This window comes from Oncorhynchus gorbuscha, linkage group LG06 (assembly GCF_021184085.1).
Source record: "Oncorhynchus gorbuscha isolate QuinsamMale2020 ecotype Even-year linkage group LG06, OgorEven_v1.0, whole genome shotgun sequence".
Taxonomy (NCBI): domain Eukaryota; kingdom Metazoa; phylum Chordata; class Actinopteri; order Salmoniformes; family Salmonidae; genus Oncorhynchus; species Oncorhynchus gorbuscha.
In genome coordinates, this window is record NC_060178.1 from 69,299,940 (window position 1) to 69,319,438 (window position 19,499).

At 42.7% G+C, this 19,499-nt stretch overlaps 1 protein-coding gene across 1 annotated transcript in view; it reads right to left on the bottom strand.

Annotated features, from left to right (window-relative positions):
• The window catches only part of LOC124038269 (ubiquitin thioesterase Zranb1-like), a 34,705-nt gene extending 20,215 nt beyond the window's left edge, over positions 1–14,490 (bottom strand). The window contains exons 1-2 of the mRNA XM_046353915.1: positions 13,908–14,490; positions 8,368–9,371 (exon numbers count right to left, since the gene is read on the bottom strand). Of these exons, the coding sequence (XP_046209871.1) occupies positions 8,368–9,283 (916 nt within the window). The 5' untranslated portion in view covers positions 9,284–9,371; positions 13,908–14,490. The remainder of the gene's footprint in view (positions 1–8,367; positions 9,372–13,907) is intronic.
• Between the last annotated feature and the right edge of the window lie 5,009 nt (positions 14,491–19,499).

A 19,499-nucleotide genomic window follows, 5' to 3' on the forward strand; every position in this document is an offset into this window, starting at 1 on the left:
TGGGAAATTTCTGAAAATCTTCCACGGGAAGTAAAGGAATTTGGGGAATTTTGCTTAAATTTATCAAAAAAGTTTGCTTATAACATTGAACCTTTTTTTGTGGGATACACACAAGGCAATTCTAGATATTATGGCATATTTGGTTAAACTATCACCAATTCAATGGAATTGCAACCCTCTGCATGCACAGTAAATTCTTCAATCACATGTGCTGTGCACTCAAGGTCTTGCACACTAATGAGATGCTATTGAGCCCACACCACTACACTGTCTGAGCCAAGGACTACATGCTTTCTGGTAACTTTTGATTACAATACCGGTGGGGTGAAACACACACACACACACACACAGTTGAAGTCAGAAGTTTACATACATTTAAACTCAGTTTTTCACAATTGCTGACATTTAATCCGAGTAAAAATTCCCTGGTTTAGGTCAGTTAGGATCACCACTTTATTTTAAGAATGTGAAATGTCAGAATAATAGTAGATATCTTTTTGGCTTGTTTGATCTCTGAGCGCAGTACTCAGATTATTGCATGGTTAGCTTTTTCCGTAAAGCTTTTTTGAAATCTGTCACAGCGGTTGCATTAAGGAGAAAGTTCCATGCATAACACTTGTATTTTCATCAACATTTATTATGAGCATTTCTGTAAATTGATGTGGCTCTCTGCAAAATCACCGGATGTTTTTGGAACTACTGAACATTTGTCTGTGACTTGGGTCTGACCTAACATAATCGTTTGAGGTGCTTTCACCGTAAAGCCTATTTGAAATCGGACTCTATGGTGGGATTAACAAAACGTGTATCTTTAAAATGGTGTGAAATACTTCCATGTTTGAGGAATTTTAATTATGGGATTTCTGTTGTTTTGAATTTGGCGCCCTGCACTTTCCCTGGCTGTTGTCATATCGATCCCGTTAGCAGAATCTCAGCCCTATGAAGATTAGGCCTCAAGAGTCTGATGTTCAAGAGGTGGACATTGAGGAGGTCCAGGGTTATACATGAAAGCCTGAGAGGAAGACAACCAAAGCTTTAATCTAGAAACTATCATTGCATGTTGAAAACGTTTTTGGGAGATGCTCATTGGGGATCATTCAATATTCTTTCTTTTTTTGTTCAGTGAAATCATCCCATGCATGTAAACAATCAACTCATTTAATTAAAGTTAAATTCATAACTAAATAGTTCTTTAAAATTTCTATTGGAAGGATGTAATCATTTGAAAATATGTCTACTTATAAAAGGTAAAAGGTTTATGTTTTGTCTCCATATGATATGGTCAATATATCCAATGCAAAAAACATCTATAGTGGGGAGAACAAGTATTGATACACTGCCGATTTTGCAGGCTTTCCTACTTACAAAGCATGTAGAGGTCTGTAATTTTTATCATAGGTAAACTTCAACTGTGAAATGGAATCTAAAACAAAAATCCAGAAAATCACATTGTATGATTGAAGTCATTAATTTGCATTTTATTGCATGACATAAGTATTTGATCACCTACCAACCAGTAAGAATTCCGGCTCTCACAGACTGAGTTTTTCTTTAACCAGTTGAAGCTAGGGGGGCGCTATTTCATTATTGGATAAAAAAAAAAGTGCCCGTTTTAAGTGCAATATTTTGTCACAAAAAGATGCTCGACTATGCATATAATTGCCAGCTTTGGAAAGAAAACACTGACATTTTCAAAACTGCAAAGATATTATCTGTGGGTGCCCCAGAACTGATCTTACAGGCGAAAACAAGATGCAACCTCAAACAGGAAATGAGCAGGATTTTTGAGGCTCTGTTTTCCATTGTCTCCTTATATGGCTGTGAAAGCGCCACGAATTAGCCTGCCCTTTCTATCGTTTCTCCAAGTTGTCTGCAGCATTGTGACGTATTTGTAGGCATATCATTGGAAGATTGGCCATAAGAGACTACATTTACCAGGGGTCCGTCCAGTGTCCTTTGTTGAAATTGTTGCGTAATCTCCAAGCTGCTCGCATTCATCCATGTGATTGAGACAGAGAGGAGACTTCCAGGAATGATATATCATGAAGAGATATGTGAAACACACCTTGAGGATTGATTCTAAACTATGTTTACCATGTTTCAGTCGATATTATGGAGTTAATGTGGAAGAAAGTTTGGCGTTTGGATGAATGAATGTTTTTTTTTTGGTAGCCAAACATGACGCAGAAAACGGACCGATTTCTCCTGCACAACTAATCTTTCAGGAAAACTGAACATTTGCTATCTGAGAGTCTCCTCATTGAAAACATCCGAAGTTCTTCAAAGGTAAATGATTTATTGAATGTTTTTGCTGGTTTTTGTGAAAATGTTGCCTGCTAATGCTAACGCTAAATGCTAACGCTAAATGCTAGTTTGCTATGCTTGAGAAGCATATTTTGAAAATCTGAGATGACAGTGTTGTTAACAAAAGGCTAAGATTGAGAGCAAATAGATTAATTTAATTTCATTTGCGATTTTCATGAATAGTTAACGTTGCGTTATGGTAATGAGCTTGAGGATGTATTCACGATCCCGGATGGCTCGACGCAAGAAGTTAAGAAGCCCTCCTGTTCTCCACTCACTACCTGTATTAACTGCACCTGTTTGAACTCGTTACCTGTATAAAAGACACCTGTCCATACACTCAATCAAACGCCAACCTCTCCACAATGGCCAAGAACAGAGAGCTGTGTAAGGACATGAGGGATAAAAATTGTAGACCTGCACAAGGCTGGGATGGGCTACAGGACAATAGGCAAGCAGCTTGGTGAGAAGGCAACAACTGTTGGCACAATTATTAGAAAATGGAAGAAGTTCACGATGACGGTCAATCACCCTCGTTCTGGGGCTCCATGCAAGATCTCACCTCGTGGGGCATCAATGATCATGAGGAAGGTGAGGGATCAGCCCAGAACTACATGGCAGGACCTGGTCAATGACCCGAAGAGAGCTGGGACCACAATCTCAAAGAAAACATTAGTAACACACTACGCCGTCATGGATTAAAATCCTGCAGTGCACGCAAGGTCCCCCTGCTCAAGCCAGCGCATGTCCAGGCCCGTCTGAAGTTTGCCAATGACCATCTGGATGATCCAGAGGAGGAATGGGAGAAGGTCATGTAGTCTGATGAGACAAAAATAAAGCTTTTTGGTCTAAACTCCACTTGTCATGTTTGGAGGAAAAAGGACGAGTACCACCCCAAGAACACCATCCCAACCGTGAAAAATGGAGGTGGAAACATAATTCTTTGGGGATGCTTTTCTGCAAAGGGGACAGGACGACTGCACCGTATTGAGGGGAGGATGGATGGGGCCCATAATATCGCGAGATCTTGGCCAACAACCTCCTTCCCTCAGTAAGAGCACTGAAGATGGGTCGTGGCTGGGTCTTCCAGCATGACAACGACCCGGAACACACAGCCAGGGCAACTAAAGAGTGGCTCCGTAAGAAGCATCTCAAGGTCCTGGAGTGGCCTAGCCAGTCTCCAGACCTGAACTCAATAGAAAATCTTTGGAGGGAGCCGAAAGTCTGTATTGCCCAGCGACAGCCCCGAAACCTGAAGGATCTGGAGAAGGTCTGTATGGAGGAGTGGGCCAAAATCCTTGCTGCAGTGTGTGCAAACCTGGTCAGATAAGTGTGAATAAGCCCACTATGCTCTCTATGTAATTTGTCATCATTATATTCAGAATAATTCATAGGAATAGCGTTGGGTGTTGCGCAATAGTCTATCCTACACAATTGCACACAGTAGTGTCAAATCCGAGGCACAAAAACATGAACTCATTACCTTGATGCTTTCTCAGTTAATTCTTATGAGAACCTGCTGTAAATCAAGCAGAGAACCGATGGTCAACATCAATTCAGTAGAGATATTAGATCCAACGTGAATCCAGGCACAACTGTCTTCACCGGCGTAACGAATGAGACACCAAAATATTTGGGACATTCCTCGCAAACACCCTTTTTTCCAGCACTTGGGCTGTTGTTGCATCACATGCGCTATCACAACAGCTGTTCGTCACTTGACTGTCATTCAGAAAACTCCTTCCTGGATCAGATGGTGTGAAAATATCACGGCGTAATTAAACAGCACGACCCCAAATGTGCATCTAACAAGTAATATGCATAAATATTGAAGAAGCATTCTGGTTAGAAGAATTTGATTTTGCAATAGCATTGATTTTGGGGGATTTGTGTGCCCATGAAAACTGTGTTCACCACATAACATAAACAGACACTAAATGTTACACTGCATTTCTGAAATTTCCATAGAATTTTTTTAACTGTCCAACAGGTAGAGCCAGGATTGTCACAGGGTTCAAGTTCAATGTCTAATTTAACTGATTAATATATGACATAAACAACTTACACTGCCATAAATGCCAGGACAGAAAGGTTCAAAGTTATCACATGATTTGACAAATATGTAAAATCCCAAACCATGAGAAATAATTAAGAGTTCAAATCTAAATTTTATTGGTCACATACACATATTTAGCAGGTGTTCTTGCAGGTGTCGTGAAATGCTTGTGTTCATAGCTCCAACAGTGCAGTAGTATCTAAGAATTCACAACAACACAAAAGTAAAAGAATGGAATTAAGAAATATATAATTATTAGGATGAGCAATGTCGGAGTGGCATTGATGAAATACAGTAGAATACAGTATATACATATGAGATGAGTAAAGCAGTTTCAGTCTCTTGGTCCCAGCTTTGATGCACCTGTACTGTCCTCGCTTCTGGATGACAGCGGGGTGAACAGGCAGTGGTTCGGGTGGCTGAGGTCGTTGAGGATCTTCTTGGCCTTCTCATGACATTGGGTGCTGTAGGCAGTGTGCCCCCGCTGATGCGTTGGGCATGCCGTACCATCCTCTGGAGACCCCTGCGGTTGCGGCTGGTGCAGTTGTCGTACTAGGCGCTGATACAGCTCGACAGGATGCTCTTAATTATGAATCTGTAAAAGTTTGAGGGTCTTTGGGGCCAAGTCAAATTTCTTCAGCCTCCTAAAAAAAAGGTTGAATAGGCACTGTTGTGCCTTCTTCACAAAACTGTCTGTGTGGGTGGACCATCTCAGATTGTCAGTGATGTGAACGCAAAGGAAATTGAAGCTTTCCACCTTCACTGTGGTCCCGTCGATGTGGATAGGTGCGTGCTCCCGCTGCGTTTCCCTGAAATCCCCGATCAGCTCCTTTGTTTTGTTGATGTTGAGGGAGAGGTTATTTTCTTGGTACCACTCAGCCAGGGCCCTCGCCTCCTATCTTCATTGTTGGTAATCAGGCCTACTACTGTACTGTCGTCTGCAAACTTGATGATTGAGTTGGAGGCGTACATGGTCATGCAGTCATGGGTGAACAGGGAGTACAGGAGGGGGCTGAGTACACACATTTCTGGGGCCCCTGTGTTGAGGATCAGCAAAGTGGAAGTGTTGTTTCCTACCGTCACCATCTGAGGGAGGCCCATCAGGAAGTCCAGGACCCAGTTGCACAGGGCGGGGTTCAGATCCAGGGCCCAAAACTTAATGATTAGCTTGGAGGGTACTATGGTGTTGAATGCTGAGCTATAGTCAATGAACAACATTCTGCCGTAGGGATTCCTCTTGTCCAGATGGGATAGGGCTGTGTGCAGTGCAATGGCGATTGCATTGTCTGTGAATCTATTGGGGCGGTAAGTAAATTGAAGTGGGTCTAGTATGTTAGTTAAGGTAGAGGTTTATATGATCCTTAACTAGCCTCACAAAGCATTTTGTGATGACAGAAGTGAGTGCTATGGAGCAGTAGTCATTTAGCTCAGCTACCTTTGCTTTCTTGGGTACAACAGACTGGGATAGGGAGAGATTGAATATATCTGTAAACACTCCAGCCAACTGGTCTGCGCATGCTCTGAGGACGCGGCTTGGATGCCGTCTAGGCCAACACCATTGCAAGGGTTAACATGCTTAAAACATCGTACTCACATTCGACCACAGAGAATGAGAGCAGGCCGTGTCGGTGCGTTATCCTCAAAGCAGGCTAAGAAGGTGTTTAGCTTGTCTGGGGGCAACATGGTGTCTGCGGCGTGGTTGGTTTTCCCTTTGTAATCCGTGACTGTTTGTAGATCCTTCCACATACGTCTCGTGTCAGAGCCATTTGAATTGCGACTCCCTTGCCTCAATACTGACATTTTGCCTGTTTGCCTTACGGAGGGAATAACTACACTGTTTGTATTTGACCCTATTCCCAGTGGTTAAATGCAGTGGGTTGCACTTTCAGCTTTGCGCGAATTCTGCCGTCTATCCATGGTTTCTAGTTTGGGTAGCTTTTTTTTATAGTCACCATGGGAAAGACATCCCTTATAAGCTTCAATGTTATTCTCAAAGGCTACCCAGAACATATCCCAGTTCGCGTGATCAAAACAATCTTGAAGCATGGATTGGTCAGACCAGTGTTGACTAGACCTTAGCACGGGTACTTCCTTTTGAGTTTCTGCCTATAGGAAGGGAGAAGCAAAATGGAGTTGTTATCTTATTTGCAAAAGGGAGGGTGGGGGAGGGCCTTGTAGGCATCTCGAAAAGACAAGTAGCAGTGATCTAGTGTTTTTCCTGAGCAGGTACTACGGTCAATGTGATGATAGAACTCCAGTAGCCTTTTCCTCAAATTTGCTTTCTTAAAATCCCCAGCTACAATAAATGCGGCCTCAGGACATGTGATTTCCAGTTTGCATAACGTCCAGTGTAGTTCTTTGAGGCCCTCGTGGTATCGGCTTGAGGGGGAATATACACGGCTGTGACTATAACCAAACGATAATTATCTTGGGAGGTAATACGATCAGCATTTGATTGTGTGGTATTCTAGGTCGGGTGAACAAAAGGACTCGAGTTTCTGTATGTTTGCACAATCACACCATGAGTAGTTAATCATGAAGCATACACCCCCGCCTTTCTTCTTCACGGAAAGTTATTTATTCCTGTCTGCACGATGAACTGAGAACCCAGCTGGCTGTATGTGCAACCGATGTGAAATGGCTAGCTAGTTAGCGGTGGCGCGCACTAATAGTGTTTCAATCGGTGACGTCACTCGCTCTGAGACCTGAAGTAGTTGTACCACTTGCTCTGCAAGGGCCGCGGCTTTTGTGGAGCGATGGGTAACGATGCTTCGTGGGTGACTTATCTGTGTGTGCAGAGGGTCCCTGGTTTGAGCCCAGGTAGGGGCGAGGGGACGGACTAAAGTTAAACTGTTGCATTGATGTCGTTGACCCGGATCACTGGTTGCTGCAGAAAAGGACGAGGTCAAAAGGGGGGTGAGTGTAACCAATGTGAAATGGCTAGCTAGGGTCCCTGGTTCGAGCCCGGATCGGGCGAGGGAACGGACTAAAGTTATACTGTTACATATGGATGGGGATTCCTTGAAAACATTCCGTGAAACAGAGTATGTCTCTCTAGAAGGAGATCCTTGCCTTGAGCTCGTCTACTTTATTGTCCAGAGAAGGAACATTGGCAAGTAATATCCTCGGAAACGGTGGATGGTGTGCCCGCCTCCTGAGTTGGACTAGAAGTTCATTCTGAATACCTCTTCTCCGCCGGTGGAGACTTGGAGCAGTTCAATAATGTAATTCGGAATGTTGGTGAGTTACCACCGCTCTGATATCCCAAAGTTATTTGTATGTAATAACACAAAAACTGTTCTGGGATAATAATGTAAGAGAGAACACACAAAAACAAATACTGCAAAGTTGCTTAGGAGCAAGAAGCAGAGCTGCCAGGTCTGTCGGCACCATCCTGGGTTAAAACAGCAGATTTAATCTTAATGTAATGACATTAATGACAAAAAAAATGGCAGATTATCATCAATGATTTATCAACAGCTGTAACAAGTTGTCCAGTGTAGGAAATACTGGTACCCTAGTTTACAGAAAGACAAACAGTCTGTTCAGTCTAGCAAACAAGAATATCTGTCAGGTGAGGGTAAGTGTTGGAGGAACATAATGAACCAAAGACTATGGTTGAGTTCCTGCCTGACATATTGCTATATCTTATGATGTGGTTAGCTAATATGGTACCTATCTGGCATTCATCTGCACTGTAGTCAGACAGGAACTCAACCTCTGGCTTGAGTCAACACAGCAGTTCCTAACTGTTCATCCATCCACCCACCCACTCAGCTTGCACAGGCTGCAGCCTCTCCTCTCAGAGCATGAGCAGGGAATCTGTTAACTCACCGCATAAAATGTATAATGAAGAACTCCCATTTCACAACAGAAGTACATAAATACAGGGGAGTTGTTTCTCAACCATAATGAGCATAACATTCTCCACAGCAGGCAATGCAGAGAAATAAAACAGGATTGGAGATAACATCGATTTCCTTGCATCCACTCACGCACTGACTCACCTGCACAAGCATTGAGAAACAACCAGTCAGTCCTCCTCATCCTGTTCTTCATCTGTTTAAGCCTCTTGAAGTCCACCTGCCGCTCCTCTATGCTCCCAATTCCGGCTCCCAATGCCAGCTCGTTCCTCTGAAAGTCCATTTTAGCCTCCACCTCCCGCTTGGAGGTGGGCGGGGACCTCCTCTGGCTACCGCAGCACCCCACTACTCCACTTCCGCCCCTTCCCACCCCCCCCCTCCTGTTGTCACTGTCCTGCTCGTTGAGTATGGAGGGTGGTAGGTTCTCGGGCTTCAAGGCCAGTTCGATGGGTTTTGCCAAGCTCTTGTGCCTGGAGTGGTCACACACCACACATTTGCACGCTTTAGGCCAGTTTGCATAAGTGCAGGCGGCACAGGTCCAGTGCTGGGCGTGGGTGTTGAGGCGGTTGCGGTCGTTATACTCCTCGCAAGGGTCCGTAGGGGTGGGTCGGCATCCTGAGCCTGAGGTCTGGGGTGACTCGGTGGAAATGCGTGGCTGCTGCGCCAGCCCCTGGTGGCGCTGCTCCTGCTGATGTCCCTGATGCCGCTGGCACAGACACTGAGTGCAGCGAATGGCACAGGGCCAGTTTAAGTAGGTGCACATGTGGCAGGACCATTTGCTGGAGGGGGACTCGGGGGAGTCTGTGATGCGGACACGGGGGCGGGCACTGGAGTCCGGGCAGATTAGGAGACTGGAGCCTCCCTGGGGTGGGTTGTTGCTGTGACTCAGACGTTCCCACTGGTGGCTGGAGTCCAGGCCAGGGGTGCTCCGAAAGGGCTCCTCTGTGATGATGGCACCCCCACTGGGCCTCTGGGCGCGGCACATGGTGCACTTGATGGCAGAAGGCCAGTTCTCAAACGTGCAGTACTCACAGGCCCACTTGGCACCCAGCTCAGTCATCGTCACTCCACCGCTGGGTGATGGCTGCTGCTGGGAGGGACTCTGGTTGGCAGCTCCACTCAAGGAGATCACACAGGCAAGCAGGATGCTAGGGTAACAGAAACACAGGATAGGGTGAGGGGCCATACTGGTCTTTAAAAATCAGACTGACTGCACTGTGACACATGCAGAAACACACAGAATAAAGATCACAGATAGATCTAATATACACATTTAGACGTTAAATGGATGTCATGTTTGAAAGGAAAACAAAAACATCAGTTAGGCTAGTTAAGCCTAATCTATTATAGTGTAACAGATCTGATATTAGAGACCTCTCAACTCTGACAAAAACTAAGAAAGCTACTTGTATTTCATCAACCATGCTCAAACAGCTACAACGATGTGCGCTCTTGACCCGGTACAAATTCTCAGGCTTTGATTTAACGCACCGAGAGGCTCAGTGCAGATTAACCCACATAGCAAGAGGCCAAGAGCAGCAGCCTGCGACACAATCTTCTGCATCCATGCCTCTTAAAACTGATACTGTAAACACATCCGGAAATACAGAGCAAATGTGCCCTACAGAGCAGTGTTACCTGACAGATGAAACCAAACAACACTCAACATCTTGCCAATAATGAACCTTAATAAGGTAGACTCAGCAAAATGATGTTGCCACAAGCAACACCGCAGATGTTGCAAGGAGCGAGATTCAAGCCTTCGCTATCACAGGGACACAGTTTCTGCTCATTTGTGTAGGTTTTGCTTCACGCTGGTATGGCATGGCAGGTACAGGACCAAAATAGCTGGGAAGTTTCAAGGCTCCAAAGTCTTTAATTCCGATGGAGCTCTCTTCTTAATTATTCATACTTTTTTGTTGGCACTTTTTACCCCTTTTCCTCCCCAATTTCATGATATCCAACTGGTAGTCTTGTTCCATCGCTGCAACTCCCATACAGACTCGGGAGAGGTGAAGGTCGAGAGCCATGTATCCTCCGAAACATGACCATGCCAAGCCACACTGCTTCTTGACACACTGCTCACTTAACCTGGTTGCCAGCCGTACCAATGTGTCTGAGGAAACACCGTACAACTGGCGACCGTGTCAGCATGCATGCGCCCGGCCCGCCACAGGAGTCGCTAGAGCGGAATGGGACAAGAACATACCGGCCAGCCAAACCCTCCTCTAACCCGGACGATGCTGGGCCAATTGTGCCCCGCCTCATGGGTCTCCGGGTAGCGGTCGGCTGCGTCACAGCCCGGGATCGAACCCGGATCTGTATTGACGCCTCTAGTACTGCGATGCAGTGCCACTCGGGAGGCCAGTTCTTCGTACTTTGTGTGGTATGATTTTTAAACTTTGCGTAGACTGAAATCACTGTGGAGAGCCCTCTGCGCTTCAACGCTGTTCGTTTTTGCAGATATTGACCCACTATGCTGTTTACTTTATGCACCTACGTCATGTCGCTGAGTCTACCTTTTAACAATGTAGTTGAGAAGTTGCCCCTAGCTCTGACCTAGGCCCGTCAGATAGGTTTTTATTTGTTTAAACTATCTAAAAGGTTCTCAATTGGGGTGGGATATGTTGGTCCTCGATAAGTGCAAAACAGTCTACTCTGCACGCAGTGTAATTTTCACGGATCGTCTACACCCATTGTTACTAAGCATGTGACAAAGTGAATTGTTCTTATTCAATATGTTTGAAATATTCCTTGACAAAAACCAACACCATGCAAAATTTATATTAGTGAAATGTTTGATTACAAGAAATTCAGACAGGCAGCTAGCTATTATTACAACAAAATGCTGTGAGATGCATTTCAGCACATATTTAAAAAAGGCTGCAAAACCAGGTTGATGAGTAACTTACATTTGAAAGTTGAAACAACCACAAGCATAGATACACACAGCTAGGCATGGCTTAATGCGACCACACCCCCAAGTGGGGTACAGCCATAGGGTACCCTGTTACTCCCACGATAAATTGCCTGCTTTACTCATAACCTGACAATGGCTGTTTTGTGTTTTTTAAAAATCATTATGAATGTTTGGTTGGTCATTTTAACATACTTCTATCTACATCATACCTAAAAACGTTCATTCTAAATGTAAAAATGTTAGCATGAACAGAGATTGTCGCATGTAATGTATGTCACAATTATGGGGCCAAGCAACGTCTCCAGACTAACTAGCTAGCCCTGCTCGAAAAGCTGACACTTAAATTTCCATAAATGTTTTCAGCAGCATCATGTGTCGTTATTAATATACTTGGTTGTCATGACAATAATTAGTACGAGAAAAAGACCACAAAATTAAGTTGAATCAACTGTCCAAGGACCAGGTTAGATGAACCTCATAGTTTCAGGATATTACAGCACATTCGGAAAGTCTCCAGAACCCTTGACTTTTCCCACATTTTGTTACATTACTGCTTTATTCTAAAATGGTTTAAATAAAAATCCTCAATCTACACACAATACCCCATTAAGACAATTCAAAAACAGTTTGGAAAATGTAGCAAATGTATTAGAAATACACAGAAATACCTATTTACATAAGTATTCAGACCTTTTGCTATGAGCCTCAAATTGAGCTCAAGTGCATCCTGTTTCCATTGATCATCCCTGAGATGTTTCTACAACTTGATTGGAGTCCACCTGTGCTAAATTCAATTGATTGGATATGATTTGGAAAGGAACACACCTGTCTATATAAGGTCCCACAGTTGACAGTGCATGTCAGAGCAAAAACCAAGCCATGATGTCGAAGGAATTGTCCGTAGATTCCAGAGACAGGATTGTGTCAATGTACAGATCTGGGGAAAGTTACCCACAAATGTCTGCAGCATTGAAGGTCCCCAAGAACACACATCTCTGCAGCAATTAGGCCTTTATGTTAAAGTAGCCAGACGGAAGCCACTCTTCAGTAAAAGGCACATGACAGCCCACTTGAAGTTCGCCAAAAGGCACCTAAAGGACTCTGAGACCATGATAAACAAGATTCACTGGTCTGATGAAACCAAGATTGAACTCTTTGGCCTGAATGCCAAAGACCTGGCACCATCCCTACGGTGAAGCATGGTGATGGCAGCATCATGCTGTGGGGATGTTTTTCAGCGGCAGGGACTAGGAGACTAGTGAGAATCGAGGGAAAGATGAATAGAGCAAAGTACAGAGAGCTCTTTGATGAAAACCTGCTCAGAGTGTGCAGGACCTCAGACTGTGGCACCGGTTCACCTTCCAACAGGACAACAACCCTAATCCCACAGCTAAGACAACTCAGGAGTGGCTTCGGGACATGTCTCTGAATGTCCTTGAGTGGCACAGCCAGAGCCTGGACTTGAACCCAATCAAACATCTCTGGATGTATTGCATACAGCTTGCTAGTTCGCTTGTAGTTAGGACCAGTGAGCTGTATAGTCCAAATAACAGCTATAATATTCTTCCGCATTTGGATATTCATGCAAAACTGGATATTCCACCATGTAATGTTAGGTGTAGGTATCAACATTGGCCAATTTGGGCCATTTGTTAGGGTTGTTTCTCCAGCTGGTCTCTGGCAAGTTGAAAGGCCATTTAAGCAATCCAACAAGAATACACTTCTCTAAATACCTAGACCGTTCAAGGGCAGGTAGTAGTTACGCAACATATCTGACTAGTGAATTAGATAGAGATTAATTTCTTTCTAGCCAGCCTGCTAGCTATCCGGCTAAAAAAGCTAGGGGTAAACAAACAGTGAATTAAGTATAATGCGACAGTTTTATTATCTTTTCTGTCAGTGTTAGCAGGTCAGGTAAATTAGTGGCTGAATAAGTATCATGCAAATTATTGTCATGACAGCCAAGTATATTAATAACAATATGTGATGCTGCTGAACTCTTATGGAAATGTAAAAGTGTCAGTAGTTTGCTTAGGAGGCCACCAAAGCTCGACAAATTACATCAGAGCAACATGAGTACCCTATGCCTGTACCTACTCCGGGATGTGGTCACGTGAAGCCACGCCTTGCGGTCTATCTATATAGCCTGGATTGGTAGTTTACCTGGATTTTTTTTTCTTTAAAAAAAAAACCAATCTGTCCATTGTGTCTACTTATTTCAATTGAGCAATGTAACAAGTCAACTACTGTAATTACCTAGTTTTGCTACTGCATATTGGGCTGGGCGTGTCGAATAAAAATCCATGATATTTATAGTTAGCTATTTACAAAGTAACAATGGTAAAAACACAACTACAAGACTAACTATTGTAACTAGTTAATTTATCGTCTGTCTAATAATTTAGATTTGCGAGACGACTAAAGTTTTAATATGCAGGGCGAAATTCACATTCGTTTAAGACAATATTTTTTAAACAGACAATGTTGTGCCCATTAGTCTCTTGATTTATGAAACTGTTTTTGACAAATCAAATTCTAACCAACGTTAACACATATGAAAATAATATAGTGTAGCTAGCCAACTACAGTACAGTAAAGTACTCAGCTAACGTTATCTATTCAGTGCAGCTATGATGATCGCAGTAAAGGTAACGTTATGGCTTTCGTTCTAAACAATATCTCACACAAGGGGTGACAACTGTATCTAGCTAACATTTAACAGTGGCGTCTGCTGGTTTCAACCAAAGATGTAACTGTGTTTTACCTTTTCCTGTGTTTACACTCCTTCAACGCGCAACCACAACAAACCGCTCTTGAGCTTCAGTCCAACATTAACGTTATATCGCTCGCGCTTTCCCAACGAAACCCAATCTGGATGTCCCGAAGTCAAGCTTTCATTTGGTCAAAAGACACATATTTAAGTTTCCGTTTGTACGTAGCTCCGAGACCTGTGCAATAGAACAACACCCCCGATGCAGTCTCTCCAGGGCTTTAAATAATTGTAATCCCAAATTTCAACCACCGTTCTGTCTGTCTTTAATGGCGGCGTGGGGGGACACTGGGAAAAAAAATACACTCCAGAGAGAAGCAAAAGGATTTGGCACCTGGATTCACCGGGTAAACTGATTGGATCGTTTTTTTGTAATCCTCCTGTTTGCTATGCAATACATCGTCCGTTGCCAATAGTTAACAAGCTTTATCAAATATGTATAACTCTTTGTTAAACCTGTGGCTTTATTTTAGCCGTCTCTGAAGTCAAAATAATATGAAACCGTAATTAATTTCTGCAGTTTTGGCTCAAATTATGTACCACGGAATATTACATTCCACCCCATTCCCGGAGCCACCGTCATGTAATTTGTTTACGTCTGTATCTCAGCTGTATATCTTTAGGGGACATTAGGATGACGTCACATGTTGGATTAAAATATATATATACTGCAGCAGTCTGCAGTAAAGGGCAGGTTATTAAAAAAGTAATCGATGGAAGTTCTAGACCACCATCAATCATCATGACTATTTTACCAACGACAGACTGTGACCCTGCTTTAAACCTATTTTAAGCATTGACATAAACAATGGCAAATTAGCAGAACAATAAATACATCTTTCAAATTCTGCATGGTTCATGCGACGGTCAATGATTTATTTAAATGAACGTCCCACCCACTTCCCAAATTACAGCCCAGAAGAATACAACTCTGCTTTTATACGTTTGTTACCTTTATTTAACTAGGCAAGTCCTTTAAGAACATTATTTTCAATGACGACCTAGATTTTTATCTTGTCACGTCGGGGATTCGAACAGTGGGCCTTGTTCAGGGGAAGAACGACAGATTTTGACCTTGTCAACTCGGGGATTCGATCTGGCAACCTTTCGGTTACTAGTCCACTAGGCTACCTGCAGCTCTCGAACGCCGGCTAACGGTTCTCTGGAACTGTCCAGAGCAATAGGAACGCATGGAATATTTAAATTATCTGGAATTCTGGGATTTTTTCATTTATAGCAATGCCATATGTATAACATTTAATATTTTCTCATATGACATGCAATCTCTTGACGTTTTCTCTCAAATGAATAATAATAATTATCTTGGAGATTTATACAATAAAAATGTTCAATAACTCCAGAGAATGACAACTGTTTTCTCTAATTCAAAAGTCCCACTAATGAATGTGCACATTAACGAATTTGTATGTGAGAGATGTGAATTGTTAAAAGTGTAATGTGGCTTTTTTTTGTTTTGTTATCTCAATATGAAATCATTTCTTGGTAACAATGTAGTACCTTACTGTGATTGTTTTCAATTCAAATGTTAAAAAAGAAACAAAAATAGCTTCTTCGGAAATAGACATTTCTCAGGCAAGAATTTTGCTAGGACTGTCTGAGAGTGGGGAGGGGAAAACTGAAAATTAACTGTCATTGGTGGAAAGATGTGGATCTCTCTCTTATTGGTCTATTAAGTCATTTACTGCATGGTGATGTCACAATGGAAGGCCAAAAGCTCCACCCTGCCAAAACAGGCCGAACAAAACAGGCCGAAATATCAGCTTGTCTTTTCAAACAACTCTTACACTTTATTAAGAGTATTAGCATACTTTTCACAATTTCATCGTATTATCCTAACCTAATAGTGTGAAAATATATATAAAACACAGGTAAACCTAGTTTTGACTGTACTGGGCCTTTAACAGTTGGTCTTTCTGAACAACCTTTTACTCAGGCCTAAAAGAAAGTGGGTAGAAAGTGAACAAATAACTCTGCAAAATAAATAAGCATGTCTCTTTTATTACACCCCACATAAGAACCGTGTTCTCTGTGAGAGAACAACTGTGACCAAAAGAGCTTGGTCTATCACTGTCCCGCCGATGATAGACATGTTCAGACATCAGGGATTTAATGGGACTTTGTGCTTCAGAGAGAAGGATCTCAGGGGCCGCTTTCAGCTTGGGGCCAAACCGTGTTGTTTAGAGTACTTTCACCCTCCTCTCCTGCCAGCCACTTCCAACATGACTGAGATGCTCATAAATAAGTGCTGTTTGAATGCTACCCTCTCCCATCTACTGTACAGTGTACATTATTTGTTCTTAACTCCAATTTTTTATTCCAGTGATCAAGTGGAAACCACTCCTTTCACTCTCAATTTTGTCACTATAATCAGTTGTGACTTTGTTATTCAGTGATTAATTTGTAAACAATAAAATAAAAATGGAGTACCAGTCCGCCACGTTATGAGTTGACATGGCTAAGTGATGAAGGAAAGCTAGATGACCTTAAGACAGAAAGAGCGACATACAAGAAATGGGCTGTACATGGGAAAACCTGGTTGCAGTAAAAAGAACAAACTGCTTTACATGATAAAGCTCCTCCCTACATCCCTTCTGGCTAATTAGCAGACTATTCCTTGTACATTATCATGCTAAATGCTTAAAACCATCCATGGAGAATTGAGCTGTGTCATTGTCTGCCTCGAACGTGCAAGGTCCCCTAAAGTCACTCAAGTCTCCCCTCACTCACTAGCTTATCTGTGAAAAGTCACTGGGCCATCTCTATATGTGTCACACACTCATCGTTCTGGGCTTGACTCAGAACCTGTCTCTCGATCTATGTATGGGATTTCTTCCCACTATAGTGTATACTGAACAAAAATATAAACGCAACATGCAACAATTTCTCTTAGTTACAGTTCAATTAAGGAAATCAATTTAAATTAATTTAAATGGCTCTAATATATGGATTCCACATGACTGGGCAGGGGCGCAGCCATAGGTGGGCCTGGGAGAGAATAGACCCACCCACTTGGGAGCCAGGCCCAGCCAATCAGAATGAGTTTTTCCCCACAAAAGGGCTTTATGAGACAGAAATGCTCCTCAGTTTCATCAGCTGTCTGGGTGGCTGGTCTCAGACGATCCCACAGGTGAAGAAGCCGGAAGTGGAGGTCCTTGGGCTGGCGTGTTTACACGCGGTTGAGGCCATTTCTCGAAAACGACATTGGAGGCAGCTTATGTCTCCAATGTCGTTTTAACATTGAATTCTCTGGCAACAACTCTGGTGGACATTCCTGCAGTCTGCATGCCAATTGCATGCTCCCTCAAAACTTGAGACATCTCAAGTGTGTGACAAACCTGTACATTTTAGAGTGGCCTTTTGTCTCCACAAGGTGCACATGTGTAATGATCTTGCTGTTTAATCAGCTTGTTGATATTCCACACCTGTCAGGTAGATGGATTATCTTGGAAAAGGAGAAATGCTCACTAACAGGGATCTAAACAAATTTGTGCAAACAATTTTAGAGAAATAAGCTTTTTGTGCATATGGAAAATGTCTGGGATCTTTTATTTCAGCTTATTATGAAACATCAGACCAACACTTTACGTTTATATTTTTGTTCAGTGTAATTCCAGTTTCAAACAGAAATATTGGGATTCTGTGAAGGGTCAAGGAAGAAAGTCTACTGCAAAGTTGCTTTCTAACAGTACCCATCCAACGTGACAGTAGCCTCTGCAGTCCCCAACAACCGTATGTTCCGGTTTTCAGGGGAAATGGAAAGTGAGCAAGTGATGCAACTTCTCCTTTTGGACATTAACAAGGCGACACTCCCACTTACAACTCCTCGACATTTACTGGATTGATTGAACAGTGCAGAAGAGAACCTCCCACGACAGTGTTTTTATTCTTCTAGTCAAGACTAGTATGTAGGGGATCTAGCTTCAGGCATTTATTTTATGCCTGCTACGTTAGCTTAACTAACGTGACTGTAAACAACCAAATATGATGTGGGGTAAGCAGAGCACAGAAAATATATACACGGCGTAGGTTAACACTGCAGGGTAAAGGATCCTCTCACCACAATTGGAACAAACTTCTTTCCAGTCGCTTGCATTGTGTGTGTAGTTACGAGCCAGTGTAACTGTCAAAATGGAAGGCACTGGACTATGAATTGAGGTCATATTTTTCACATTATCAAAAGGTCCATACACATTTAGCCCAACCAGCTTTGAGTGTGTGAGGTCTATTGGTTTTGACAGGACAGGCAGGGGTTGCCTTGTTCCCAGGCTGTAACACATTTAGAAACTACAGGGAGAACCTTTCCATCAGAATTACCCAGGGAGAAGCCATTCTAGTCAGTGTCAGTAGTAATGGAGGCAACCAGCAGTGCAAGGACAACAGGTGGAAGAAGCAGACAGGTCTATATGTAGAAGCAGTTTCTTGTTTACTGCTAGCTCTGATGCAGCATAGTTGTCTGGTTAGTAAAGCTACACTAAGTTGTGTTTTCGCTCTGTCGACCCCATACAATGCGCAAAAGCTGAGCTAGCTCTGCTCAGGTGGTCAAAGCATACTACTCAAGTAACACAACTGAACTGCATTGGTAAAGCACAATAAAATAAATCAACTACATTTGTTAAGTGCAGCAAAGCGCATACAGTTTCAGTGTTATTATAGAAGAATGAGACAGTGACATTAACGTTGTCATAAAAATAATATAAAGCACCCATTATAGTAGTGGCAAAGGAAAACTTTGAATAAAAACTATTCTTCGTCATCTAAATAGGCAACCGCATGATTCTTAAAAATACATCGATGTTAAAAGGAAATTAAATCCTAATGACAGTTCAACGTTGAGTGTCTAGAACCGTGCAGGCTACCGAAATGATAGTTTACATACATAACTGACAATAATAAAGGAAACACCAACATAAAGTGACTTAATAGGGCGTTGGGGCCAGAACAGCTTCAATGCACCTTGGCATAGATTCTACAAGTGTCTGGAACTTGGGAGGGATGCGACATGGATGGTGGTGAAAAATGCTGTCTCAGACACCGCTCCAGAATTTCCCATAAGCGTTCAATTGGGATGAGGTCTGGTGACAGACAGCATTGGAGTATGGTTTACATTGTTTTCATGCTCATCAAACCATTCAGTAAGAACTAGTGCCCTGTGGTTGGTGGCATAGCCATAGTAGCCAAAATAATGGCCTGCCAAGCATTTTTATACATGCCCATAGGCATGATGGGATGATAATAGCTTAACTCAAGTTCCCCACCTGTGTTTGGAAGCACCTGCTTTGAATATACTCTCCAGTGTTTCCATTACTTTGACAGTCACCACCATCTCTTTTTTTTAATAAGCAAATCACGACCACAAAAATATTGAAAAAAAAAAAATCGCCTGTCTCACAAAAAAAAAAGAAAAGGTTTGAAGGCCGCAGAACATTTTCCTTTTGCATTTCTTAAATTGTTAAAAAAAAAAGCAAAAATAGTGCAAGAGGTAATGGTACAATTGGATGCTTAAAGTTGGTGATGCAGATGTGACGCAGCATGATCCAGGAAAAGCGGAGTGGGTCTATCCATACG